The following is a 26,814-nucleotide window of genomic DNA, read 5'->3' on the forward strand; positions in this document are numbered from 1 at the left end:
CTTACCCCCCTTTCCAGCTTGTGATAAATGAAGGGGGGGAGCTCCCTTTTGTGGACACCCAGCCAGCATCTATAAAATCCCTCTTAGCAGCTGTTCGCTAATTGCTCTACCTGCAGAGGGTTAAAAAGTCTCACTCTATGCATAGGTAAAAGGAATTGGGTGGGCACCTGGCCAAAAGAGCCAATAGGAAGGCTAGAACTTTGTAAAACAAGACTCCCCTTTTGTCTGTCTGTTGTTGTTCTCCGAGGAGAGGCGGACAGGACAGAGTTCTGGGGTGAGACGCTTGTGCCACATATGAAAAATCATCAGTCTCATACCTAGAAACTACTCCTCCAAAACCCCAGATGTGTAAGTAGATCAGGAAATGTCTAGCGAGACATGATTAGATTTATCCCTTTGATTTCTTTATGGCTTGTGGATTCCTCTGTGCTAAACCCAGGTGCTTTTATTTTGCTTGTAACCTTTAAGATGGACCTTAAGAAATCAATTCTTGATTCTTAATCCTTGGAGGGTCTTCCCCCCCCTCACCTCTTTCTCAGCTCTTCCTCGGGGGGGCGGGGCTTGAGGGTACTCACAGGAAGGAATTCCCAAGTGCACCTTCCTGGGCTCTCAAAGGGGTTATGCATTTGTGTGGTGGCAGCATCTACCAGTCCAAGGTCAGAGAGCAGCTGTAACCTGGGGAGTTTAATCCAAGCCTGGAGGGGCCAGTATTAATTTTTAAGAGTCCTTGCAGGCCCCCACCTTCTGCACTCACAGCGCCAGAGTGGGGGAACCAGCCTTAACACAGCTCATTAGCAAATCTAGGACACAAGACCCAAGCTAGTCAGGAGCTCCAGGCCCCGCTTCTAACCTGTTGCTGCAATGTGAACTGTCTCCCCTTGTCCTGGCTGCCTGTCTCCTGGCCAGTCTTGGCTCCACAACACTTCGCTTTACTAACCTTGCGTGGGACTTTGCCAAAGGTCTTTGAAATCTCAATAATTACGTCAGCTGATTCTCCAGCATGTACTGGTCTCACCACAGCCAAAAAAGCCTCATGGATTAGCAAGTTTTCCTTGACCGAGCCCCTGCTGGCTAGACACTATCACAGCACGACCTACCAGGTATTCGATTATTGATCCTCATTCCAAGCCCTTCGCTAGCCCCTGAGCTATGATTGACTAGTCAGCCCTCCCCATCCCCCTCCGAACCTGGCTGAAGTCTAGGTACCTCTGCTACTGTCCAGTCCTCGAGGCAGGAGCTGTTCTTACAGCAGTTCCCTGGGTCTGAGAGCAGCAGCTCTGCTAACTCATGCGTATGCTCTCTGCACCCGTGGCTTGGACCCTCCCCCAGGGGCCTGGTGACTTAGTACATTGGAAATGATCAGTTTGTTCCGGCCTCTCTCTGTCCGACACCTTGCTCACTGCTAGTGCCTCCTCTTTGCTGCCAGGAAAGAGCAGGTGGGAGGGAGGTGTCGCCACCATCCTCAGAGGGGATGACTCATGGAAAGGAATCACTCAGTGTCTCAGTCTTGCCCCTGGGGAACCAGTAGCCCCCCTCCCCCGTTTTGCTGCTGCTACCCAGCCAGACGGCTTGGTCTGACCCCTTAGCTAACTGCTCTTCACACTCCGCTGGGGCCGGTCCCCTCCTCTGCGCCCTGGGGTAGCTCTGCAGGAAGGGCCGCTCTGACAGCCTGGAGGAGTTTGGCTCAGAGCAGCTCCCAGGTGCTGCTAAAGCAGAGGGCCGAGCCCTGGCTGTCCCGAGGCCCTGGTGGCAGACACCTCCTGGGACTCAGGAGCAGCAGGGGGGATTGTCCTCCCCTGCAGCATCTCACACCCAGCAGAGGGCCTAGGTCCTGCCAGGCTCGGGAGGAGGTAGCCGAGCACTGGGGCTAAGAGAAGGCAGCAGGGGGCAATTCCCTCAGGAAAGCCAAAGAAGCCTTCAGCCAATGGCTTGGGGAGGGACTCAGAGGCAGATGGGTCCTGCCCCAGGCTCTGCAAGAAGCACAGGCTCCAGGGCAGCTGACACTTGCCAGATAAGTGTTTATTAAGGCACTAAAAGCACCGTGGCGACACCACGCACGGCCCCCCCCCCGGCAGGGCAGCTCCGGGTGAGGCGGCCAAGCTGCCAGCAAACTCAGTGCCTAGGTCCTGGCCCGGCCCTGCCTGCCTCACAGAGGGCCCAGCTCCTTGCCCCACGCCCCCACCAGTGAAACAGCCGCTTCTGCGGGCAGGGTGAGAGGCTTCCTCTTCCACACGGCTTTCAGCTTCCCCCCCACCTCCATGGTGGCAGAGTCCAGGTCTGTCCTACAGGGGCAGCACGTCTGCTACTGCCTTGCCTGGGACCACTGCAGGGCCGGGAGCTGGGAACAGCCTTTGTGCAGGGGCACCAGACACACGGGGCAGAGACCCACCTCGGGGGGCTGGGGGGCCAGGCTAGGTGTGCGGCCCAGGCAGGATAGCAGCTGCATGGTGGCAGGGAACAAGGCCAGTCGTTTTCAGTGCAGCCATGTGGCTGGTGTGGAATAGCTCCTTCCAGGACAGCCAAGAGCAGGCACCAGGCAGGCCTGGGCTCGGGGACCAGCTGTGTGCCCTGCCCAGGACGCAAGGGCTTCCAGCAAGGCCAGGGCCCCTGGTAAGGAGGAATGGAGCAGCCCTGCAGGATTCCCCACTCCTGGCCAGGTGAGAGGCACCAGTCCCACACAGGGGCCATGGGGAGGGGGAAAAAGGATGGATCCAGCTGGCCAGCCTGTAGGGTGAGAGCAGCCCTGCTCCAGCAAGCCTCTCCCCCCTTAGGCTCAGCATGGGACAGGTCTGGCCCCCGGCTGAGGTGCCTGGCTCAGTTGGCTGTGGGCACAGAAGGGAGGGGAGGGGAGGGGACTGCCTGGTGAGAACACCAGAGGGACACAGAACATAGTCCAGACAGAAGACAGACCATTGAGGGTCAAGAGAGCAGCAGGCTCAGCTTTGCCTCCAAGGTTGACCAGAGCAGGGTGCTGCCCAGGCCAGAAGCGGCAGCTCCAGCTCCTGCTCCTGGAGCAAGAGAAGGGGCAGAGACAGGTGTGTGCAGGGCCAGCGTGTGCAGCGTGAGCCTCCCCTTACACGTGGGAGAAGGCATGGCTCTTGCAGAGGGGTTTGTCCTTCTTGGAGTAGAACGTCTTCCCTTCCAGGCTGACCTGGCAGATCTAAGGAGAAAGCAGGAGGTCAGCACCCCATCACACTGCCCAGGCCTAGCCAAGACCTGCCCCAGCCCTCTGGGGGGCACAGGGCAGCCGGAGCTGCCCCCAACACAGGCTATTCCTGCTCATGCCACTGCCAGCAAAGAGGCTGGCGCAGGGTGAGGAGCCCCACCGGCAGGGGCACAGGCCCTTACTGGCCAGGGGCCAGCCCCATCATCTCAGGGTGAGCAATAGCGAGGGGCCACAGGCTGCTCTTACCGCACAGACAAAGCAGGTGTCATGCCAGCTGAACCCCAGCGCCTCCAGGAACCGGTCCCCAGCATCAATCTTGAAGTCGCAGCCGCGGCATTTTGTGCCAAACATCTTCTCGTAGTCTGGGGAGAGAGTGGGCTGAGATGGGCCTCCCCAGAGCACCCCTTGGGAGAGCCAGGCCGAGAGTGACGGGGGGAGTCCTGGGGTTGCTTTGTGGGTGGGTTCTGTTTGTGCCTGGCTCTAACTGGGGCCACCCGCTACCTGAGCGTTAGCCATCCCCTGCCCCATTGGAACAGCTCTGCCAGCGCCCCTCAGTCCCGACCCGCAGCCCCCTGCCAGCCCAGTGCTCCCCCAGCGCCCCTCAGTCCTGACCCGCAGCCCCCTGCCAGCCCAGCCCAGCCCAGCCCAGCCCAGGGCTCCCCCAGCGCCCCTCAGTCCCAACCCACAGCCCCCTGCCAGCCCAGCCCTCCCCCAGTGCCCCTCAGTCCCGACCCACAGCCCCCTGCCAGCCCAGCCCAGCGCTCCCCCAGCGCCCCTCAGTCCCAACCCACAGCCCCCTGCCAGCCCAGCCCAGCCCAGGGCTCCCCCAGCGCCCCTCAGTCCCTACCTGCAGCCTCCTGCCAGCCCAGCCCAGCCCAGGGCTGCCCAGCGCTCCTCAATCCCGACCCACAGCCCCCTGCCAGCCCAGCCCAGCCCAGCCCAGCCCAGGGCTCCCCCAGCGCGCCCCAATCCCGACCCACAGCCCCCTGCCAGCCCAGCCCAGCGCTCCCCCAGCGCCTCAGTCCCAACCCACAGCCCCTGCCAGCCCATCCCAGCGCTCCCCCAGCGCCCCTCAGTCCCAATCCACAGCCCCCTGCCAGCCCAGCCCAGGGCTCCCCAGCGCTCCTCAATCCCGACCCACAGCCCCCTGCCAGCCCAGCCCAGCCCAGGGCTCCCCCAGCGCCCCTCAGTCCCGACCTGCAGCCCCCTGCCAGCCCAGCCCAGCCCAGGGCTCCCCCAGCGCCCCTCAGTCCCGACCCGCAGTCTCCTGCCAGCCCAGCCCAGGGCTCCCCAGCGCTCCTCAATCCCGACCCACAGCCCCCTGCCAGCCCAGCCCAGCCCAGGGCTCCCCCAGCACCCCTCAGTCCCGACCCACAGCCTCCTACCAGCTCAGCCCTGAGCCCAGGTTTGCGGAAGGGGCCCCGGGAGCCAGCAGCACGTCCCCATGCGCATTTCCCCTTGGTCTGTGTGTGCTGCTGCCGCCCCCGGCCCTGCTCGCTTTGCAGAGGGTGTGACAGAGGGGATTTCACTGCCATCGAGGTGGCCATCCCCTGCCCCATTGTAACAGCCAATCCCATCCCCAACCCCCCCACCCCACCCAGGAGAATAGTGCAGGAAAGCCAGTGTCTGTAGAATGGGGGACCCCATTTCCCAGGATGCCATGCAGCACTTTGCTTTGATGTGGGTACTTCACTGTCGTCACCATGGCAACCTGGGAGCTCTGGCACTGCCCAGCAACCATCACTGAGGCCAGGCCGGCAGCGGAGGATGGGGGGGCTCCTTGTAGAGGGGAGGATGCCCCTCCATTTGCCAGGGCAGGAACCACAGGGCGTCTGGCTCAGGTGCTGCCTACTCAGCTCCTGCTCTCTGCCCCGGGTCCCATGCAATGGTGGGGGCAGCCTGGGGGCTGGAGCAGTAACTAGTGACCACAGCTTCCTCTCCCTGCCCCACGCAGCTCTCAGCCCCACTGCGAGGCCACAGGGTGACATGTGTCTGCAACCTGTCTGGGACAGCAGCAATCCCAGCATTCCTGGGGTGGGGAAGGGGCCAGGACACCCCCTACCTCTCTCGCAGTAGGGCTGCCCCTCCTCCATGTAAAAGGCACGGTTGCGGATGGGAGTTCTGCAGGCAGCGCAGGTGAAGCACTGCACGTGCCACGTCATCTTCAGCGCATGCATGATCTCCTGGGAAAGGGAACGCCACCGTCAGCCATGCAGCCCGCTGAGCTGCCCAGAGCCCCGCCACCCCCCACCCCCCACATCCACCCCAGAGCCCCGCCCTGCACAGCCCAGGCCCTGTCCCCCGCCCCAGAGCCCCACTCCACCCCTGCCCAGGCCCCTGCCCCACCCACACCCTGCCCTGGGCCCGGCCCCACCCCCGACAGGCTGCTGGACCCCTGCAGCTGCCGGGGATTGGCCCAGGGCCCCGGGGGGGGGGGGGGCTCCACACAGACGGACTCACCCCACCAATCTTCTTCTTGCACTTGGCACAGCTGGGGGCATAGCGCATGTCATAGCACTTGGGGCAGAAGACCGAGCCCTTCTCCTCAAAGAAACCCCCATCGTCCAGCACCTTCCTGCACTGGCAGCACGTGAACTCCTCCGGGTGGTAGTAATGCCCCAGGGCCACCAGGTAGCGCCCCCTAGAGGCGGGGCAGGGAGGAGTTAGCGTGTGCACCTGCCGGACAGCATAGCTCTGAGCGCCACAGGAGCCAGCTGCCCCCCCAGCCCAGCGGGTTCATTCCTCCCTCAGGAAGGGGGAGCTGCCAGGCCATTCCCAGGTGGCAGAGGGGCCCCGCTCCTCACCTGATGACCTTGTTGCACTGGTAGCAGATGGGGGTTTTGCTGGTGCCCTCGGGGGGCTGCTGGGCGGCCTGGACGATGGAGCTGCGGTTCTGCATGGGCGTGGGCATGGCCGGCTGGCGGTGTTTGCTCAGCACGGTGCTGGTCTTGTCGGGGGCATAGCGCTCAGCAAAGGAAGGATCCACAGCCCAGGGCGGGCGGCTGGCAGGGCCCGGAGCAGCGGGACCTGTAACAGTCCCCAGAGGGATTCCCAGTGAGACAGCTGTGCTCTGCAGGCCTGGGCAGAGCGTGGAAACGCACTCAGCCCCCCCCCTCGAGGGGCTGGCAGAGGATCAGCCCCCAGCATGCACCCAGGCCTCACTCTGCCCCACAGCCGGGAGAGCCCATGCCCAGCACCCCCTGCTTACCGTGATCAGGCTCCACCTTCAGCGCTGCCACCACAGATGGCTCCAGCCCAGACACCTGGCTACAGAACAACCAATTAATGCAGGTGCCAGCTGGCCACCACCCACCCCCTGCCCACAGGGCCTGGCGCTCTCCTACCCCAGCAGGGGCAAAGCACCCGCTGCTGAGGCCAGGCAGCCACCCCCGTCCTGCTGTGCGGCAGCACCCCCTGGTGGCTGGTTTGGTTCGACAGTGACCCAGTATGGCGAAGCTGGGGGCACCAGGCCCAACGGGCTGCAGGCAAGGCGAGGAGCCTGCAGAACCCACCCCCGAATGGCTGGTTCCCTGAGCGGCCAGGCTGAGTCCCCATGGTTGTGGGAGGAGCAGCCTGGCAGCTCACGCTGGGGATCACCCCCCCCCCAACACATCTAGGGGAGTCCCACATTCACCCTGGGGTAACCACAGCCCCGTCCCACCTCCTCCCAGGCCCTGCTGCTCCAATGGGTCAGGAGAAGGTGCCCAAGGTTGGCAGCAGCCCACTGGCTGCTCACCCCATTAGGTCCAGCCCCCCACCAGGCGGTTTTTCTTGGACTCTAGTTTCTTCCTCCCTCTTGGCAAACCCAACATCCCCTGTCCACGGGGAAGGTGTCCTGTGAGGGGCCTGACAGCCCCCAACCCCAGGCACCCAGCTGACATAATGCCCCCCCCAGACATGTTGCAAGCAGCACGCCTGGCTGCAGCCCTGCGGGAAGATGGGAGGCACCAGCAGCCACAGATCCCATGCCCGCCTCTGGCGAGGGAGGAGCAGAACGCACAGGCCCTTCCAGGGTGCAGGGGGGCCAGAGCGCTTACCCCCAGCTGAGTTGGGCCTTGCAGCTCTCAGCTTAGGCCTGGGGAAGGTGACAGGGTGGGGTTGGGGGGGAACTCGATGCCACCCCTTCCTCACCTCTCACTGGAGGGCTTCTCCAGCCAGCTCAGTGGCCAATCCCAGGCCCAGGGACAGCTGGGTACAGCCCCTCCCTGAGGCCAGAGGCAGCACTGGCTGCTGGAGCTGTGCCTGACACACCAGGAGTGGAAAGGCCAGAAGCCCTGTTCCCCAGCCTGCAGCAATGCCCACCCTCGGGGGACCTGTGCCAGCAGCCCAAAGGAGTTAATGGACAGCACCCTACGCAAGCCCCAGGGTGCACTGGAGCTGGGTTTGCTGCAGGTCAGGGGCCAGCACCAGGGGGAAAAGGCTGCCAGGCTCTGCAGCCAGCAGAGCAGAGAGGTTCCCCCCAGCTGCTGCAGCTCAGCCCAGGCCGCACCAGGCCACCCCCGCAGAGCTGGCAGCGGGTGCCCTGGCCAGCCCCTCCTGGCAGCAATGACGACTAGGAGCCAGTTACAAGAACAGGAATCTTTATTGTGCTAGAGCAGGGTCCAGCGAGCAGCTGTGCTGGGCAGACCCGGGGCCCAGCCCCAGCCCACTCCAACACTCGGCCCACCGAGAGCACAGGTCACATCACATCAGCCCTCTGGGGTGCACTGCGAGCCCATCACGGCAAGGCAACAGGCTCAGAGGGGCCCGCACCACAGCACAGAACCCAGCAGCCTGGGCTCGCTCCCAGAGCCCTTTGCCACCCGCCAGGTCCTCTGCTGGGCCAGGCCGATGGACATTCTCGCTTACCCAGCCTGGACGGGTGGGTGTTGACTGGAGACAGCCCCGAGGAGGTGCAGTTGCTAGCCAGGCCCTCACACTACAAACACAGGCAGAGGGCATCTGGGAACAGCAGCCCACTCAGCCTGGGCAGCTCATGGGAACAGGACACAGCTGGGAACACAGGCCCAGAGGACACTCCAGGCAGCAGTCCCAGCTCCCACTTGCCCAAGTTTTACCCTGGGCAGAGCAAGGGCAGTGCAGCCACCACAGGGGAAGCCTAGTGTGACAGGGCAAGGACACGCAGCAGTGGAGTCCCTCTGCTCCCCTGGGGTCTGAGGCCAGGGCCCTGGTGCTGACTGCCTCCATCCCAGCCTGCTCAGTGCCATACAACGCGTCCTGCCCAGGGCCAGCCCCTCCCCAGCCCAGGCAGAGCAGACTGCACAGCGCAAGGAGCTCCCAGCTGGGTACGTTTAGGAGCCAGGCGGATGCCCCTCCCCAGGCGAAGGCATGTGATGTGGCCGCGCCAGCCCGGGGCCGAGAGGTGCAGGCTCCCAGCACAAGGCCGGGACCTGCTCAGGATTTCACGTTCAGAGAGACGGCGGAGCGCTGGTGGTGCCAGTCACGCAGGCCAGTGTAGCGGGGGCTCTGAAGCTCAGTGACAAACTTTTCTCTGAAAGGAAGAAAGGAAGGAAGGAAGGAAGGAGACGGACAGAGATGGGGAGGGAGGAGGAGAGGTTAGCGCCAGAGAAAGGAAGAGGCTCCATCTGCTGAAATCAGAACAAGAAAGAGCAGCCACATGACATCATGCAGCCAACCGGGGAGGGCAAGCACCAGGACCACCGACCAGCCCCGCCAGCAGAGGCTACAGGCAGCACGAGGGCCTGCAAAATGACAAAGGCCAGGCGAGGGGCCTGCCAGCAGGGAGGCCAGTGTAGCCTCAAGGCCAGGAGTGGCAGAGTCCAGGGCAGCAGGGACAACCCCCAGACAGGCACCCATGCGGGAACCCTCGTGCCCACAGCCCTTACCTGGCTTTTCTAACATGCTCCTCATCTGGATCTTGCACTGAGATCAGCAGGAGGAGAGGGGGGAGAGAGAGAGAGAGAGAGTCACAGTCGGACACGCCCCGAGGGGGAAAGGAGGAAGCCCACAAGCACCATCCCTCAGCCCCAACAACCGGCTCCCGCCGAGCCCGCGGGCCGCTCCTGCCACAGCCAGCTGCACTGCGAGGACTAGACTGAGGCAATACATGGAGTCCACGGAGTCAGCCAGACTCCGCGAGCAGCAGGGACTGATTGGGGCAGGCCCCCAGAACGCGCTGGGGGGGAAGGCACCTGGCACGCTGCTGGGAGCCTGCCCGCGAAGGGCAGCCCAAGAGCCGTCTGCACTCAGCTCTGCAGGGAGACTGGCTACTCCACACCCTGCAGGCCACCAGCCACACAAGGCCCTGGCAACACAGGGTGCCAGGCCTGTCCAGTCCCGTCCCATCAGAGCAGGGCTGCCGGCCAACCCAGGCCTGGTGTCCCGTCCATCAGCCCGCACGTGCCAGGACCCAGAGGGAGGCACTTACTGAACTCTGTGCCCGTGAGCTGGGCCAGGATGCGGAAGGAGCGGGACTGGGTTGTGCCCGTGCGAGGCTGCCAGTCCTCCGTATCCTCAATCAGCCGCTTTTTGCTGGAGTCATTGGGCAGGCCGGCTGGGGGGCTCATTAGCCGCAGAGCGTGCCTGTGCGCAGACAGAAGGGCAGGGCGCTCAGCCAGCGTGCACGGCCCACCCCTCATCACGCAGGGCAGGCAGGGCCTGCCAGCAGAACCCCATGTCCCCCTCCCCCAGTGTAACCTACAACAAGGGTCTGGGCAGCCCACCCCCACGGGGCACAGCACCCCCCAGCACATCTCAGACATCCCAGGGGTGTCCCCTCGCTGGCTGGGCAGCCCGCTGACACCTTCCCTCAGGGGCAAGCGGCTTGGGGCCCAGGAACAACAGCACAACATGCCAACAAGCAACTGACACAGAACCCAACCCCCCCCTTACTCATCCTCCACGTAGGAGCGGCCCAGGTCTCCACGGGGCTGAGGTTTCCCCTCTGGCGGGCTGGGGCCAGCACCGACCCTGGGGCCAGGAGAGAGGCAACAAGAGCACGGGTGAGTCAGCTGAAAATCCCAGCGCCGAGGAAGAGCCGAGTGAGAGCCCCAGTGGGACCAGGGAAAGGCCTCCGCAGGCAGCAGAGCCCCCGCAGCCTGCTCCATGCTGGGCCATGACCTCTCCAGGGCACAGGCTGCTCCACGGCCTGCAGGTTACAGAGCACGTGCCTGGGCAAGGGATACCCTCCCACAGCCACCGGCCAGGGACACCCACCCTGGCTGCAGAGCGGTGGAGCAGCATCAGGGTCTCGAAGCCAGCAGTGGCCAGAACACCCCCTCCCCTGTGACTGCCCCAACCAGGCCCTGCCTGGAGTCAGCACCATGCTCCCAGAGGAGGCAACTGCTCTGCCTGGCTACGTGCCAGCTCCCCACTCAAGGTCAAAGCCAGGGAGGGGCAGCAGGCCGAGCCCAGGCAGCGTGTGGGTGCTGGGTTGGGACGTTCCCCTTAGCTGGGGGCAGCAAATTATAGCTATCAGGCTGGGCCTGAAATCTCCTCCCTTGGGCAAGGAGTGACACCCTTGGCCAGGAACCCTCCTTCTGCACAGGGCCACCACCCAGCCACACCCTAGCATGGCACTTGGGGAGGAGGCAGCTCTAGGAGACAGAGCCCATAGGTCCCACTCTTCCCCCAGCAGAGAGGAGGGAAGCAGCAAGGCAGCAGGATGGTTCGAGAGACCAGAGGGGGGTGGGCACCAGCCCAGTGACCCGGGGAGGAGAGGGGAGGGGAGGGAAGGGGGTGCCGAGAAGAGGAAAAAGGCTTACTGACTTGTCAAGGTTCTGCACCTGTGGAGTTGGGGGAGGGGAGAGGGAGAAGAGGAAAGGAGGGAAGAAAGATTAGCCCCACTGCACCCACAAGAGACACTTGCAGAGTGAGACTGAGAAAGGCCCAACCCTCCCTACACCCAGTCCTCACTCGCACCCCACCCGGCAGGCTCTGGCTGCCATCTGCCGGGCCAGAGGAGAGGGTGCCCCAGAGTGCAGAGTCAGCAACAGATCACAGCACATTGCCCACTACAGACTGGACCTGGCCAGGGGTTCTCTGGGGCACCGAGCCCCAGGATTAGGCTGCTCTCAGCTCGGGAGGGGCTCGCCGCCCAGCGCTCCACAGACAAGTGCCAGGCTCCCTGTGGAGCATGAGGAAGGATCCCAGCTTGGCAAAGTAGCTGTGCAGGGCAGAGATGAGGGCACCAGTTCACAAGCCACACTCAGGAATCCCAGCGCTCCCCACACCAGCTCTGGCAGCTCAGCCCTGGGGGTACCCTGCTGCACCTCCACCCTCAGCATGCCCAGGAGAGCCAGGCCAGGCACATGCTGGTGGAGGCGGCACAAAAGGAGCCCCCAGCTCAAGAGAACAGTCTGTCCCCTTTTGGGGCAGGCTCAGCCCTTGCCTGCGGCTCCACTGCAGAGCCACTGCCCTCCCCAGATGGGCAGGAGACCCACCCCCGCGGAGTCCCAGGTACCCGGCCAGCCGCTGGCCAGGCGCAGGGGGCACCAGCAATAGCCAGTCCGCTGGCAGGAAGACTCCAGGCTGGGCTCTGCTGAACATGCCCCGGTGCGGAGGTCTGGCAGCCAGAGCCCACATGGCCCCTCCTGAAGAGCCAGGAAGGGGAGAGGGAGAAGCACAGGGCCAGCGAGGCAGGTCGGCCAGTCTGTGTGAACTAGGTGTGCCCCGCAATACCAGAACCAGCCACCAGGGGTCACTGAAACACCAGCCGTGTGGACGCTGCTCCCCAGAGGGGGTGCCAGCCCAGGCACTCCCAGCGAGCAGCCCTGGCTTGCGGGGGCTCATGGCATGCACACGACACATCCAACATGCAGGGTGCAGCACGGCCAGACACAGGCAGGGCCTCAGGGCGAGAGCGACCAGGCCCAGCCTGCAGAGCAGGGTCTGAGCCCAGCTGGCCAGTCTGCAGTGCAGTGTGACGGACAACATACCCATTGTGCTGGGGCGTGCAGGCAGGGGCCGTGTACGTCACAGGTTTCGTCACCAGCCCAGGCAGCGAGTTGGGCGCAGGGCTGGCCCCGAAGGGCCGGGCCGTTTTGTTGAGGGTGGTGCTAGGAACGAAGTTATATTTCGGGGGCTGAGAGCAGGGGAATGAATCCTGAGCAGGAGACAAAACACAGCACACAGGCTCACACATCAGGCAGCATGCGAGGAGCACCTGGCAGCCCCAGGCCAGTGCCCAAAGCAGGGGCATCCCGTGGGGCAGCCATGCTAGAAAGCCAGGCCCATGCCTGGCTTCACAGGGGTGCCCAAGGGTGACAGCTTCTGGCACCTTGGAGAGCACTCTGGGGTGGCACTCAGCCACCAGCTGCTTCTGGGCTCTAGCCAGAGCTATGTGCCTGCCTGGCAGCCAGCAAGAGGCACAGAACAGCACCATGCACTGGGGATGATGGGAAGCCGTGAGCCCAGGAACTGGATCCAGAGGACACAAGAGGGAATGAGACACCTGGCCGAATGCACTCAGCTGCTGGCCCTGCGGGACAGGCAGACTGCCGACGTGCTGCACTATACCACCTGCCCACGCCATGCACCGGCGGCCTGCCCCACAGCCCCGTGCCAGGGAAACTCCAAGGCAGTGAACAAATACTGAAGGCAGGAGGCAGCTTCACGGCTGGGTCCAGCCCTGCCCGGCCCCTCACCGGGACAGCGCTTTGAGCCAGCCTAAAGCCCTGGTTCCCAGCAGGATCTGCGCTGGGAGGCTCACTGGCCTGTGCAGAGGGCCCTTTGGAGGGAGGTCTCAGAGGTCAGTGCCTAGTTACACCCCTCCTACATTCTGGGGTGGGGGGATGGCATCTGTCCTGACCCACAGCCAGCCATGCCTTTGCCAGCAGGAACCCCAGCACCTGGTACCCTCCAAGCACAGCCTGAGGCTGATTCTAGAGCCTCCAGAAAGGGCCCAGGGACAAGTTCTGCCATCAAGGCAATGGGGACCCCCAGCCCTACCGGCCTCGGGGATGAGAGCAGCACATACCTTGTGTGACTTCCCCAGGAGGCACTGGACTCTGCAGGAGAATAAATGGAGCTGAGGTGAATAGACCAGACCGGTCTCAGACTGGGCTCTCCCCTCTCCCCTCCCCGACCCCTCTGCCAAGCCAAGCACTGGCTCTTTATGGGCTCTGTGGGGCAGGACACAAACCTGTAGGCTCCGAGAGAGGCAGCCCACCCCTGCGGAGTGGGGCATGGGCATCAGAACTGGGGCAGGGGCTAAGGAGGGACCATGCGTGGGCGGTGGGAGCAGCACAGGCGTTACCTGCTCAGGCTGAGGGAAAGATGGTCTCCGCAGGCACGGATCTTGTTCTGTGCTTCGATGTGAGTCATGCTACTGGTGTTCTCCCCATCGATGCTCAGCACCCAGTCGCCCACTCCCACGCCAGCCTGGGCTGCCTTGCCACCAGGGGTCAGCTGCAGGGCAGAGCCAGAGAGTCAATCACATGGAACGAGCTCCCCAGGAATGATGGGAGCTGCTGGGAGGGGTGGCAAGAGCCCCCACACACCCTGCCCTGGGCCCACGAGCCAGAGCCGCTCCCTGGAGCAGGACAGTGCAGGAAGCAGGCTGCTGAGGAGACAGGTGCTGCAGGGAGAGGGGAGAGCTGAGCCACCCACAGCCCTCACAGGTGCTAGGGGGCTGTGCTTCAGGAGTCCTGCCTTTCAGCTATGGCCAATCCCCTGAGCACACCTGATCCAGGGGCCCTGATGCTCCCTGGCCCAGAGCCCTACTGCGCCACAGGAGGGTGGGCAACTCTGGAGCCAGCCAGGGCCAGCCTCCCCGAACTCCTCCAGCTGGACACAGTGCTCTGAATCTCCAGGCCTCTGGCTGTGCACCAAGAGCTGCTGTCTTCCACCCCAAAGGTGGGGATGTTTTGGGGCTGGGGAGACCTCTGCTCTCGCAGCCAGCCCCAGGCCCCCTGCACCATCTGCCAATGCTCCCCAATCAGGTGCAGTGCCACTTTGCCTCCTGGACCTGCCCTCGCTGCCAACGCGTAGCAAGAGCGGGCTCCTTCCCACCTCCCCACTGACCAGGACAACGCCTATAGCTGGAGAAGCTGCAGCGCTGGGATTGGGCGAGGCAGGGCCCTGGATCCAACTTCTGCAGGGCTGCTTGGGATCTGGAATTGAGGACTTGCTGCTCCCCCTCCTCCAACCTGTCAGGGATCGCCAGGACAAGCACCCGCTGGACTCAGCCAACAGCTCTAAGCCTTAATTCCGGCCCCTGTGCGTCACCTCTGCTGTAACTGACGGGGGTGTCACCCAGCCCAGGGCGCCCCGCACTCCTGACAAGGCAGCAGAGCAGCTGTAACAGCCTTACTCCTGAGCTGCTGGGGACCCAAGTTGGAAATGGAGCACCAAGGCACCCCTGAAATCTGCTCTCCCATGGCTCTGAGCATCTCCGTGAGCAGGCCTTCCTCACAGGCGTAAGTCCTCCCGGGGCAACCCTGGGGAACGCTGCAAGTCCCAGCTCCGGCAGCCGTGCAGTGCCTCACAGCAAGCACAGACCCAGGCATTTGATGCACTGACTACATGTTTGCAGCACAACCCCTGGGGAGGTTAAGACCCCTTTGCAAGTCACTGTTAACGAAAGCATCCATCCTCTGGAACCCAGGTCCAACGACTCCTCCCCCCCACCACCGGCACAAAGAGGGAAACTGGGGTTAGGGGTTAAGGCTGCAGGATGGGGTCTGACCCAAAGACCTCAGATGGACAGAACAAGCCACATCTGCAGTTACTGGGTTCAGCTGGTCAGTTCAGGGCATGTACCCAACCCAGTGAGACCCCGGCTACCCACCCAGGCCACAGCTTTCTGAACAGAAAAAGCCAGTCCCCTGGGGTCCCAGGGGCTGTGCCATTGAGGTTCAGGAACAAGTGGAGGGGCTGGGAAAGCTGGAGTTTGACTCTGATCCTAGCACTGCAGCCCTCGTGCCGGCTCCCAGGGAGCCTGAGCACCGGCTCTGCTCGCAGGAACAGCGAGGCAGTGCAGTTCCAGGCCTGCGTTAGCTCTGGCGTCCCTGCACACAGCAGGGGAGGGGGCAGCAGAGGGGCTGAGGCATTGCCTGCATGAGTTACCCCGGGGCAGCCTGCCCCTACCCCTGCAGGAGCCGCTCATGGCTCCGCCGCTAGCTCCCAGCGCTACCCGGTGACACGAGGAGAGGAGTTTGCAGCACCTGCTGAACCCTGAGCTAGGCAGGCCAGGGCAGCACTCACCGCCCACCCCACCCAAGGAACAGGAAGGCCACAGCACCAATTCTAGGGCTCAGTCCCTTCCCTCCCCACCAGGTGTTCTCCACTTCTCTGCCTGCCACCCACCCTAGGCTTGTAGGCAGGGCCAGGGCAGGAGGGGGCACGCACCTTCTCCAGCTGGTGCCAGCTGCCGGGTCCCAAGCTCCCAGGGCAGAAGTTGTGTGCAGGGCTCGCCGGGGAAGCCAGGCGCCTGATGTTTACACTCCCCTCCCCCAGGCCCACTGGCGCTCTGCCCATGCTGTGCAGCCCCACAGCAAGGGCCCCAAGCCCCCGGCAAAGGAACCGGACCCAGCGTGGGCAGGAATTGCGCTAGAGGCCATAGCAGCGGCCAGGGTCCCTGGGGATAGCCAGGGAAGTGAGTCAGAGCCTTCCCTAACACAGCCCATGTGTCACTCGCTCCGCCTTAGACCTGCAAACCACAGGCATTTCCTAGGCTGCGTCTGGGCGGGAGGCGCCCAAGCAGACCCCAGGAAGCGCTCCTCTCCCGCTCCGCTGAGCCCATTCCTCTTCCTCCAGCAGCAGGCGGAGACGTTACCTCATCCCCAGCCCAGGGCAGGGAGACATTAACCCTGCTTCAGTGCCGGCAACATTTCTTCCGCTCCCAGCCCTGCTCAGGCTGGGCGAGTGGCCAGGCCTCATGCTCAGGGGCACCCAGAACCAGCCAGGCTGGAGTCACACAAACTTCCCAAAGCAGGGCCCCAGGTCAGCCCCCCTCAGCGTCCAGAGCTGGTGCATGCTGCTCAGCGGACAGAGCACACTGCTAAAGCAGGCTCCACTCACTCCCTGCCCCAGAGACCGTGGGGCAGTTGGGTGCAGGCACAAGCAGCTCTGAAAGGCACAGTGGCAATGAGATGCGGGGTCACTGCATGACCAGGCAGCCAAAGCCCCACCCTGTCGCCTCAGCTGCCTGCATGGGCAGGGGGAAGACTCCCCTCCCAGGGCACCCTGCCTGCCAGCTGCAGGGTGCCAGGAGCTGGTGCACAGCACTTGCCATGCCCTTCCACGCCCGTGTGACCCCCTCAGCTCCAGGATGCTGGCATGGAAAGAAGTGGTGATACACAGCCTGGAGCCACTCCTGCTCCTCTGGGATGGGACGCTCACGGGCCCTGCATTAGGACCAAAGATTTCCTCACGTTCAGCGCAACATGAACATGAAAGGCCGTGGCACCAGGAGCCCAGCTGAGTGAAGGGCCGAAAAATCCCTCTCTGCCCAGGGGCCTGTCACTGTACAGCACCATGTGCTGGCCTGGCCTGAGCAGGGGGTCCAGATCCCAGCACCATTCCCCTGCTGCCAGGAGTCAGCCTTGGGGGCTGCTGGTGGCAGTAGTGGGATGTCAGTGCAGATGAGGCCCAGGGGACTGGCAGCACTGGCCCCACACCACGCCATCTGGCTGCAGCAGCAGGAGAAGGCTCCAGAAAGACGGCGTGTCCCAGCCCAGCAGGAGCCGCCTGGGCCAGGCCATCTCCTCAGGCAGGTCTACTGAAGTGGCTAGAGGCATCAGCCCAAGCCTGGCCAAGCTGGTCACGGGCCGCCCACCCACACACTGGGGTCCCCACCGGCAGCACAGCCCTTCTCCCTTTCCAACCCCCACTCAGATCTCCAGCCGCTGCCTCAGCCCATGGGGGAGCTTGGGAGAGACCCCTACAGGGCTTTGGAAAACAGACGCACTCACGGGCAAGGACCTGCTCGGCACCAGGGGCCCATGCCTGCCCTTGCTGCCTGGGTGAGAGCTAAGCAGCTGCCAGCCACAGGAAAAGGGTCTCCCACAGTGCCCAGGACAGAAGCGGGTTCCAGGGCTGGCTCAGCTAGAGCATCGCCCAGGCTGTGCTGGGGAGGTGGAAGGTCCCTGCTCCTGCTGAGAGGTGTGCAAGCTAGCCAGGACCCTCCCCCATTACACACAGAGCTCCCCTCTCCCCACGCCAGGCAGGAAGTTTGCAGCAAGCTCCCCACACAGCACAGCTGTGCTGGAAGGGCCATGGTTAGGGGATGCCCTTGTAGCCAGGCCCGGCCCTCTGTCCAGCCTACGAAGCTGGGGGAAGGCTGAGTCTTCCATTTCCTGCCTAGTGGGGGGAGTTCCCCAACACGGCTGCACTCCCCATGCCACCAGCCCCTCCGTTCCCAGGCAGGGGGCCCTGTTCAGCACATGCTGAGCACCCAGGGTGCTTTGCGCCTGCAGCCACGGCCAGCTCTGCCCCCGGGGGGCAGACACCCGAGCTGGCCACGTGCACCTGTGTTCTGAGTGAGCCACTGGGAGACAGAGGTGTCCAGGGATTTCCCCCCTTGGTCTCCAGCCCAGGGAAGTCACTTGGGTCATGGGACCGCTGTGCCAGGAGTGTCCTGAGGCCTTGGCACACCCACCCTGCTGACAGCAAGGGCATATTTTTATCCTTTCTGTACCTGACCTCGGCATCTCTCCTTCACTTCCCCAGCACTGCCTGGGAACAGCTGAGACCGCCAGGCCTGAGTCCCCCACCTGCTCCCTTCTCTCACCCAGCATGGTGCCTCCCCACCCCAGACACACGCATACGGAGGAGTGCCCGGGTCTGAGGACACTCTGCCTACTGAGCTGCAGGCAGCTCCTCCAGCCCCTCACCTCAGGCACCCACAGGCCTGTCTCAAGGGGGAGGGAGAGCTCAGTGGTTTGAGCATTGGCCTGTAAGCCCAGGGTTGTGAGTTCAATCCTTGGAGGGGACCTGTCAGGGACAGTACTTGGCCCTGCTAGTGAAGGCAGGGGACTGGACTATCTTCCAGAACTGGAGGTAGGCATGCAGCGCGAGCACCTTGTAAGCATGGGGCTGCCAGGCTGTGACCCCCTCACATTGCTGCCCCCCCATGTCCGTGAAGTTGCCCACGGGAAGCCAGAGCCCCTGCTCATTAACTGGGAAGCATAACAAGCCATCCACCTCCTCCCTGCAGCACTAAAGCCCATCAAGCAAGCACTCGGCTCCCTGTTCCTCTCCCCTTCAGCACTGACCCAGCAGTCCCCAGGGCTGGGGGCAGGAGAGGCAGCACCCATCTCCCTTCATGCCAGAGCTATGTGCCCCCAGCTGCCCCAGAGCCCACCCACTGCAAGGAGAGAAGTCAGCACAGGCAAGGCCCTCAAGGAGCCTGTCTCCAGGTGAGTCCATGAGCCCAGACAAGCCCCAAGCCACTGGAGGCCTCATGGCCCATGGGGATGAGTGCTGGGGTGGGTGTTCTCCGGTCCCTACTGTCTGGGCCATCAGCACCCCCAGTGCAGCTTTTCCAGCCCCTGCCCCAGGGCTGCACCCCACCAACACCCCACACTGTGCGGGGATGGTGAATGGCTGCTCTGCAGCCCAGATTCCCAGCAGGGACCACCCCGTGCCTGGGGAGTCACTGCGCTGGCAGGACACTGGCTCCATTACAGGTTGCCTGTGAAGGGCAACCAGCCCAGCAACAAGCTGCCATGTGGGAGAAGCAGAAACGCTGGCTCACTTGGTCACTGGGAAACAGAGGGATAGGGCATCAGCAGCACCCAGTGAGAAAGCTTCTTGCTGGCTCCAAGGGCCCCCCCCACATGGCACACCAACCCCTCAGCAGAGGGTGGGATAAGGGGGGGGTCATGCTTCTCCACAAGAGGTGGAAAAAGTCCCCCTGGCCCAGGAGCACAAGTCCTGGCTACAGGCGAGGGGAACTCTGGAGGACAGTGCGCACACAGGCAGCACTGAGGGGCCAAGGAAGTACCTGGCCACCGCAGAGCAAGGCAGCACCTGGGGGGCCATTAGGCCAACTGCTCGAGTCTCAGCTTCAGCCTCACTGCCAAGCCAAGCAAGGGAGCTGGTCTGGACAGGGCATGTCAGCACAAGTGGAGGCCACCTCTTGGGCCAGCTGGTGGCCAGAGAGCAGGGGCAGGGCACAGGGGTGGTACAGACACTACAGCCTCGAGGACGAGGAGTAGGGATGTCTCTGAAGGAGAAGGGGTGGTAGCTGCCTTCAGCACCTCACTAGCTCTCCTCTGCCTGCCCTGCATGCCAGGCCATGTGCCTCTGCATGCACCATCTGCAGGGGCAAGCCAGCTGCTCCAGAGAGGCTCTGCCTCATCCACAAGAATTCCCTTCCCAGGGTGATGAGTGAGAATATTTGGTAATGTTTTTTATGGAGGGCCTATTTGTGCCTCGGTTTCCCCTGCGTGCAGCAGTGCTCCTCAGTGAGCAGAAGGGGACAGTTTGCTCTGGACAGGCTGAGACATGGGTGGGGGTGGCCCCTGGCTGCCTGGGCCTTAATCCCCATACCATGGATCAGCTGAGAAGACAATAGCAAATCCACTTACCAGGACACTGACACCTAGCAACCAACAACCCAGAGGGAGATGGACTTCCCCCTCCCCTCCCCTGCACACCCCAGCTTGAGGTCAGAGGACTGGAGGGGTGTGAGATGGGGGAGGTTGCTGGAAGGAGTCAGGGATCCCCCTCCATCTGACCTTGGTCAGACCCCAGCTCAGACAGATGGCGCTGGAATCCAGGGGGTCCCTGCAGCTTGGCTGGGCTCTGGGCTGGCCAGAACAGCCTCTGCTTTACCCTTCCTGTCTCTCAACTCCCCTAAGGGCTCCCTAGGCTGTGTGCAGTTCAACCCAAGGGTGGTGAGAGTGCTGGGTGCACACCACTGCCAAGGCCAGGCCAGGAGCATTCGTCCAGACCAGCAGGCGAGTCCGTCTCGGCTGGACAGGCTGCCCAGAGCGTCCAGTGCAAAGCAGGGGCAGCAGGCCCAGAGGTTCAGTCTCAGGAGGCAGTGAGGCCATGGGCTCACCCTGGAGGGGGAGAGACCCCACCCAGGGTCTGGCCCACTGGAGGCTTCCTCCCAGAGCCTGTTGCAAAGCAGGGTCCATAGCATGAGCCTGCAGATCGTGATGGAGGGTTTCCAGTCCCTACAGAACTGCAGGTTGGCCCCCACCACCTCCACTCCTGCCCCTGAGCCGCACAGCAGGCCTCTCCCTGCTGTTTTCGGATTGCCACTGCTGCCCCAGAGACTTACAGCCCTTGGCGGGGGCTACCCAACCCCACAAGGGGAGCCAGGGCTGCATGCACAGGAGAGGGGTCCTGAGTGAACAAAGCCTCCTGGTGACTGCAGAGGAGTCGAGCTGGCCCCTGCCATCTCCCCATGTCAGATTTGCTCCTTATCCCACAAGCAGCGTGTGCCAGCTGCACCCACACCACTGGGTACCTGTGTCTCATCTACATCAGTCCCTCGCAGTCTGTTCCGCCGGGCTCTCCCTCCCACCGGCTGGACAGCTAACAGGCCCTTTGTGACTGCACCCACCTGCATTAGCCAGCCTTCCTGAGCAGCGCACCCCCAGCCCGGAGGGAGTTCGCCAAAGACAGTGTCTGGGGCGCTGAGCTGGTCCGCCTGGCTCCAGCACCTGGCCTGGGATTAACACGCCCCTGAAGGAAGCTGCACCTCCATCAGGGCTCATAAAACCCCAACCCCTGGGCTGGCTGCCTGCAAGCCAGGAACTGGCCTCCAAGCTGGCCGGAAGAGATCCCTGCAGCTTTGCCTTTGCGGCCCTTTGGAACAGCAGGGGCTCCCGTCGGGCAGCGCTGCTCAGGAAACCCTCCTCCCCCAGGCGTGCAGAGGAGCTGCGTGCAGGGCACAATGTGGTGCTGGCTAGCACAGCCCTGCGCTGCCCGACCAACACTTCCCATGCAGGGCCCCTTGGAGCAGCTGGTGGGGAGGGGGCTTTGGCTCTAGGAAGCAGCGGCTAGGCTCCCTGCAGACCCCTCTGCCTAGACAGGTCCTGGTTAGTGCAGGCAGCCAGCCAAGAGTCATTTCTAGACTAGTGGTCTCCAAACTTTTTTGGACACGCACCCCTATCAGTAAAAAGTGTGAGCACGCACCCCCTGCCGCACCGGCTCTACCATTTTTGCCAAATTAAAAAAAAGCCGCTCCGGGCGGGAGTCTAACTGCCGAAGCAAAAAAGCGCTGCCACGCACCCCCCGCGGGTCTAGAACACCAGTGGAGGCTGTCTCTGCAAGGAGCCTCCTGAGCGCCCCACAGGGCTGGGGCAGCACAGTCGGAGACCCCTCCTCACCCTCACAGCAAGCTCACTTCTGTGTACACGGGCTGAGAGACGTCTGGCCACAGCACGCCAGAGAGCCCTCAGAGCCTGCTCCTGCCTCCAGCTTGTTGGGAAACGGTCTCCATCCACCAGCATCGCAGCACGGACACTCCACATTCCAAGGCTTATAAGGCAATTCCACCCCGAGGGCCGTCTGCCAACAATCCAATGCCAGGTTCACGAGCGCCCTGTGCCCAGGCAGGACTGGGACCCCGTGGGGGGCAACTTGCAAGGCCATGGAACCCCTCCCCACCCAGAGGCAGGGCTTGGGCACAAGGAGCTGGCCCCAAGAGCCTTGAATGGCAAGGCGGGGGTGCAGTTAGTGCTAGGTGCAGATTCACAGCCACGACAGCGCCAGCTCCCTGTACTGCTCCGTGCCAGCCTGGGCCACACGGGAGCACAGTCCTTGGCTTCCTCATGGCTGCCAATAGAACAGGGTGGGCTAGGGCACCTGGCCACTAGGACCAGCACCAATACCCAAAGGGGTTTCTTCCAAATACTGCCACCCTGATGCCACGCCCAGCTGCCCCCCCACGCCCAGCCCTAAGGCCCAGAGCACATGGCTCTAGAGGGGTGGTCTCACCCACCTTGAAGTTCACTGGCCGCACACGGACCCTCAGCCCAGGAATTAGTGCAGGCCTATGTTACGGAGACAGCCCCCCTGCACACAGCACCTCCCCGCTAGCCTGGTGTGAGTGCCCCACGCTGCAGGGTGCAGACCCAGAGCCAGGGCTGGGAGAGGGGACCCAGGGCAGACTGCCAATTGCCAGGAGAGGAGGCGGCTCTGCAGGATGGTCCCTGGGAAGAAGTAGCTGAGAACAGGCACAGCACCCTACAGCAGCTTATCTCAAGGCCTGGGCCAAACCCCACAGGGCTGGCACACAGCACAGCCCCAAGGCAGACCCAGCAGCTGACAGGTCATCCCACAGCAGCACTCTGCCCGAGCTCCAGGCTGGCCCAGCTGGGAGCCAATGACTCACTCCCGAGCAGGAAGGCAGCCCCATGCACTCCAGGCAGCGGCAAGACAGACTTCAGCATCAGCCTGGCATGGAAACCACCACACCAAGACCCCGACACACAGGCAGGATGCCCAGCATCACTGCTCATCCCTTCCCTTCGTTTCTAGGTTCTGGTGTCCTCAAGACACCAGGCAAAGGGCTCCAGGAAGGGCGCTGCCCCTTCCCCCTAACCAGACAGATGGAAGCAGGTCTGGGAGAAGAGCCTTGTCCTGACAACGGCCGGCCAGTCCCTCCACAGAGCCCAGATGGCACCTCCTACTTCCACAGCTCCCTTGTGCCCAGGGCACTTCACTGGCGGCACATGCCCTCCTGTTTCACACTGGGCCCAGAAGGGCATCCCCTGCCTCATTGCTCAGGGCCCATTTGTTAGATGGGAGGCACCCCAGCTTATCTTGGGCAATGCAGACCAATACCCTAATTCAGCAGCAGCCCCAGGCCAGGGAGGGGGAAGCCACAGCAGAGCTGGTCCAGAGGTTTTCTATTGCAGTTCTTACCCTGGAGATGGAGAGAGGCATGTTGAAGTCCTTGCCCCCCTGCAGCCTGAATCCCCAGGGCGCTGGCCCGTCTAGCATCACTTTATAGGAGTCCATGCCACTCATTTCTGAAGATAGAAGAAGATTCAGGCAGTTAGGAGGAGCAAGGCAAGGCAAGCAGAGAAGGGGGGCAGGGCACTCTCCGGGGCCAGCTCTGCCTCTGGGGGCCCACCATCTACTGACATTCTGCCCCCACAGCTACTCCTGGGGAGCCCGGGTGAGATTCCCCAGTGACACTGCTAGAGAAGATCCCAAGCTCGCTCAATCCATTGCAGGGAGAGGATCCAACCCTCCCCCAGCACTCAGCCGAGTCAGAGGGACACACACACAGAGCAGGTTGTGCATCCAGCCACACAGCCCTGCAGTGAGCAGACAGCTGCAAAGCCACTGCCCCTGCAGCCGGGTGCCCACAGGACTCAGGCAGCGACAGCGGCATTTGGAAACCTTTTTGCTGGGCAAGTCAGCACTGCCAGGGGCCCTGCTTGACACCCCAATGCTGAGCAGTCAGGCAGACACAGGGGCAGACAGACTTCACCCCAGCAGCCAGCTGAGAAGAGCAATCCCGTCTGCCAGTGTGCAGAGGGAAGGGAATCCCTGCAGGACAGCCTTTCCCTGCACAGCTGCCAGCCCGAACCCTGCTCAGTTCCAGGAGCCACCCCAACTTCATCTGACAGGAGCTGGAGCAAGGCCTCTGGCCTCCCCTCTCCCTCCAAACCCAGGGAGAGGCCAGCAACCAGCGATAGGGACTCAGCGCCCAAACCTCGCTCCACGCCCCCGCTGCCCCCATGGGTAGGTGGTGGGCAGGATCCCAGCTCCCCTCCCCCAAGCTCTCCCCAGCAGCTTGCAGGCTATATAAGGCATGTAAGATGACACCGGCATGTTCCTCTGGCTGCTCATCCGGGCTGGGGCTGGGAGGGATACTCCACAGCGAGCGTGTCAGACATTCCCTGCCTGGCCCCGAACACCAGCACCCCGGGCTGGGATCCCTCCCCCCCACAGCAGCGCCTGTGCTCAGACCCGATCCGCTCCCCCACTCCAGAGCCCCCCTCCCCGCAGCTCAGCTGCAGCTTAAAGCTCATCTCCACGGGGCTGGGCGAGGAATGTGCGGGGCTCAGAGGTGGGGAGGCTGAACCCTCCCCCCTGCCTGGGCTGAGCCGACAGGACGTGCCCGAGCGGGGCCCTTCGCCACAGGCTGCAGCAGGAGTCTTGGCTGGGGGGGGGGGTGTCCCGGTGCGGCCATTCCCAGCCCTGCACTGACGCGAACACGCCTCGCCCCGCACACAGCCCGGGGTCCCCGCCGCCTTCTGCCACCAGGCGGGCCCGGGACCCCGACGGCAGCTGGGTCACCGGCTCAGGCAGGCGGGGGAAGCGCCCAGGTGGGTGCAGGTGCCCCCGCGACAGGCCGCAGCCAAAACCCCCCGCGCCCAGTGGGGGCGGGAGCACGAACGGCTCCTTCCCGCGGCAGCAGGACGCTGGATGCTGGAGAGCAGCGGTGACAGCGTCGGCGGCAGGTCGAGCGAAGGGCACAGAACGGGGCAGCGCCCACCTGGCGCCCGGCTCCCCGGGCCGGAGGAGGGGGCGGCCCGGGCCGGAGGAGGGGCGGCCCGGGCCGGAGGAGGGGAGTCGGGGGCTGCGAACCGCCCCAGAGCCGCCCCTAGCGGCTGCCGCAGGACAGGGCTGACCGGGCATTTGGTGCCCGCACACGCGGGGGCCCACGGGCGGCTGCCGGCCCAGCGGAGCCCCCCCGGCCCCGGCCGCACAAGACCGCCCGGCCCAGCGCAGCCTCCGCCCGGGGCCGCTGGTCGCCGCGCTGCGAGAGGCGCTGGGCGCGGCCCAGGCCGGCGGCTGTGGAGGAGAAAGGCCCGTGCCGTTCCCGCCCCGCGCCGCGCCGCCCGGCCCGGGAGCCGGAGGGGAGGGGCGGACCCCGCCCGCCCGCACCCGGCGCAGGAGGAAGCGGGTCCGCGCCCGCGCCCCGTAACGCCCGGCACGGCCCCGCGGGCGGGGCCCAGCGCAGCGGGCCGGCTCCGCGGGCGGGGCCCAGCGCAGCGGGCCGGCGGCAGCAGGACGCGGCTCCCGTCTGGCCCCGGGCCCAGCAGCCCAGGCCGAGCAGCCAGACCCGGTCCGGGCCGGTCCCCCGGAGCCCCACGTCCGGTCCGGTCCGGTCCGGTCCCCCCTCACCTGCTCGCGCCGCCGCCTCCGGGCGGGGCAGACTCGCTCTAGTCGCGGCCCCCCCCCGCCCAGTTTCTTCTATACCCCGAGGGGGCGGGGCGATCCCGCCCCCTCAGCCAATCAGCTCAGCCTCCATGCACGCTCACGCGACGCCTTGTGCGCCTGCGCAGGGTTGCTCGGCCTCACCCGGCTGGGCTCCCCCTGGTGCCCAGACCTGGGCTCAGGTATCAGAGGGGTAGCCGTGTTAGTCTGGTTCTGTAGAAGCAGCAAAGAATCCTGTGGCACCTTATAGACTAACAGATGTTTTGCAGCATGAGCTTTCGTGGGTGAATACCCACTTCTTCGGATGCAAGCAATGGAAATTTCCAGGGGCAGGTGTGTATATATAAGCAAGCAAGAAGCAGGCTAGAGATAACGAGGTTAGATCAATCAGGGAGGATGGGGCCCTGTTCCAGCAGCTGAGGTGTGAAAACCAAGGGAGGAGAAACTGGTTCTGTAATTGGCAAGCCATTCACAGTCTTTGTTTAGTCCTGAGCTGATGGTGTTAAATTTGCAAATGAATTGGAGCTCAGCAGTTTCTCTCTGGAGTCTGGTCCTAAAGTTTTTTTGCTGCAGGATGGCCACCTTAAAATCTGCTATTGTGTGGCCAGGGAGGTTGAAGTGTTCTCCTACAGGTTTTTGTATATTGCCATTCCTAATGTCTGATTTGTGTCCATTTATCCTTTTCCTTAGAGACTGTCCAGTTTGGCCGATGTACATAGCAGAAGGGCATTGCTGGCATATGATGGCGTATATTACATTGGTGGACGTGCAGGAGAATGAACCGGTGATGGTGTGGCTGATCTGGTTAGGTCCTGTGATGGTGTTGCTGGTGTAGATATGTGGGCAGAGTTGGCATCGAGGTTTGTTGCATGGGTTGGTTCCTGAGCTAGAGTTACTATGGTGCGGTGTGCAGTTGCTGGTGAGAATATGCTTCAGGTTGGCAGGTTGTCTGTGGGCGAGGACTGGCCTGCCACCCAAGGCCTGTGAAAGTGTGGGATCATTGTCCAGGATGGGCTCTGCAGGGACAACGCGTCTCCTGCGGGCAGCGCCGAAGGGCGGGGGCAGGTTCCCCCGGGGGAGGGGTCTGCACGGCCAACAGGCCCCGCCCTCCTGCCCCCAGCCCAGCCCTCATTGGGCCTCAGAGTTAAGGAGGCAGCAGAACCAGGCTGCCAACAAACTCAGGCACTTCCTCACATCACAAATTTAGGGGCTAGATAGTTCCTGTGGGCGGGAGGGGGCTTTCCTCCCGCGAGTGCTGCCTACGCTGACGGGGCCTGGCAGGGCAGCGCTAGTACCAAGGGCACCTGTCCTGGCTCACACCAGCCCCTCACCCTGAGCTTTGGCAGCAGGGACAGCTCTCCCGACTGCTGCACCTTCCCCTTTCCCACGTCCAGGGCAAGATGCAGCTTCAAGCCCTACGCAGTTCTGCCCCCCGTCTCAGTTCCTCTCCCCATGCCCCTCTTGAGCCCCACGTTCTGTCCCCCCCTTTCCCTCCTGGAACAGCTTCTCTCTCCCTATGCCTGAAGCGCTCAGCTCCGCCCCGCCCTTCACTCCCCGCTTGAGCTAGGAATGGGCAGGGTCTCTTGGGGAAATGGCCATTTCTCAAAAGC

The 26,814-nt window shown here is 63.5% G+C and overlaps 1 protein-coding gene across 7 annotated transcripts; it reads right to left on the reverse strand.

The window, feature by feature from the left end:
- Positions 1-1,088: 1,088 nt before the first annotated feature.
- Positions 1,089-25,235, reverse strand: PDLIM7 (PDZ and LIM domain 7). Of its 7 annotated transcripts, XM_039484909.1 has the most exons (15): positions 25,172-25,235; positions 22,955-23,061; positions 13,383-13,534; positions 13,104-13,134; positions 12,064-12,230; positions 10,891-10,911; positions 10,019-10,096; positions 9,555-9,709; positions 9,013-9,049; positions 6,375-6,433; positions 5,971-6,193; positions 5,627-5,807; positions 5,229-5,349; positions 3,413-3,528; positions 1,089-3,160 (listed from the first exon to the last, which is right to left on the reverse strand). In XM_039484909.1, the coding sequence occupies exons 2-15, from the start codon at positions 23,057-23,059 to the stop codon at positions 3,074-3,076; spliced, it is 1,533 nt and encodes a 510-aa protein (XP_039340843.1). In that variant the 5' UTR covers positions 23,060-23,061; positions 25,172-25,235; the 3' UTR covers positions 1,089-3,073. The 7 variants fall into 7 exon arrangements, with proteins under 7 accessions (XP_039340843.1, XP_039340846.1, XP_039340844.1 ...); XM_039484912.1 differs by lacking the exon at positions 12,064-12,230 and having other exon boundaries at positions 10,895-10,911; XM_039484910.1 differs by lacking the exon at positions 10,891-10,911.
- Positions 25,236-26,814: the final 1,579 nt, after the last annotated feature.

Source organism: Mauremys reevesii, linkage group 8, assembly GCF_016161935.1.
Source record: "Mauremys reevesii isolate NIE-2019 linkage group 8, ASM1616193v1, whole genome shotgun sequence".
Classification (NCBI taxonomy): Eukaryota; Metazoa; Chordata; order Testudines; family Geoemydidae; genus Mauremys; species Mauremys reevesii.

Coding starts and splice junctions, on each gene's coding strand:
- PDLIM7 (XM_039484909.1), bottom strand. CDS start 23,059: ATGAGTGGCATGGACTCCTATAAAGTGATGCTAGACGGGCCAGCGCCC. Junction 10,912..12,063: donor TGCACGCCCCAGCACAATGG/GTATGTTGTCCG, acceptor CCAACTCCACAG/GTGCAGAACCTTGACAAGTC. Junction 5,350..5,626: donor GCAAGAAGAAGATTGGTGGG/GTGAGTCCGTCT, acceptor TCCCTTTCCCAG/GAGATCATGCATGCGCTGAA.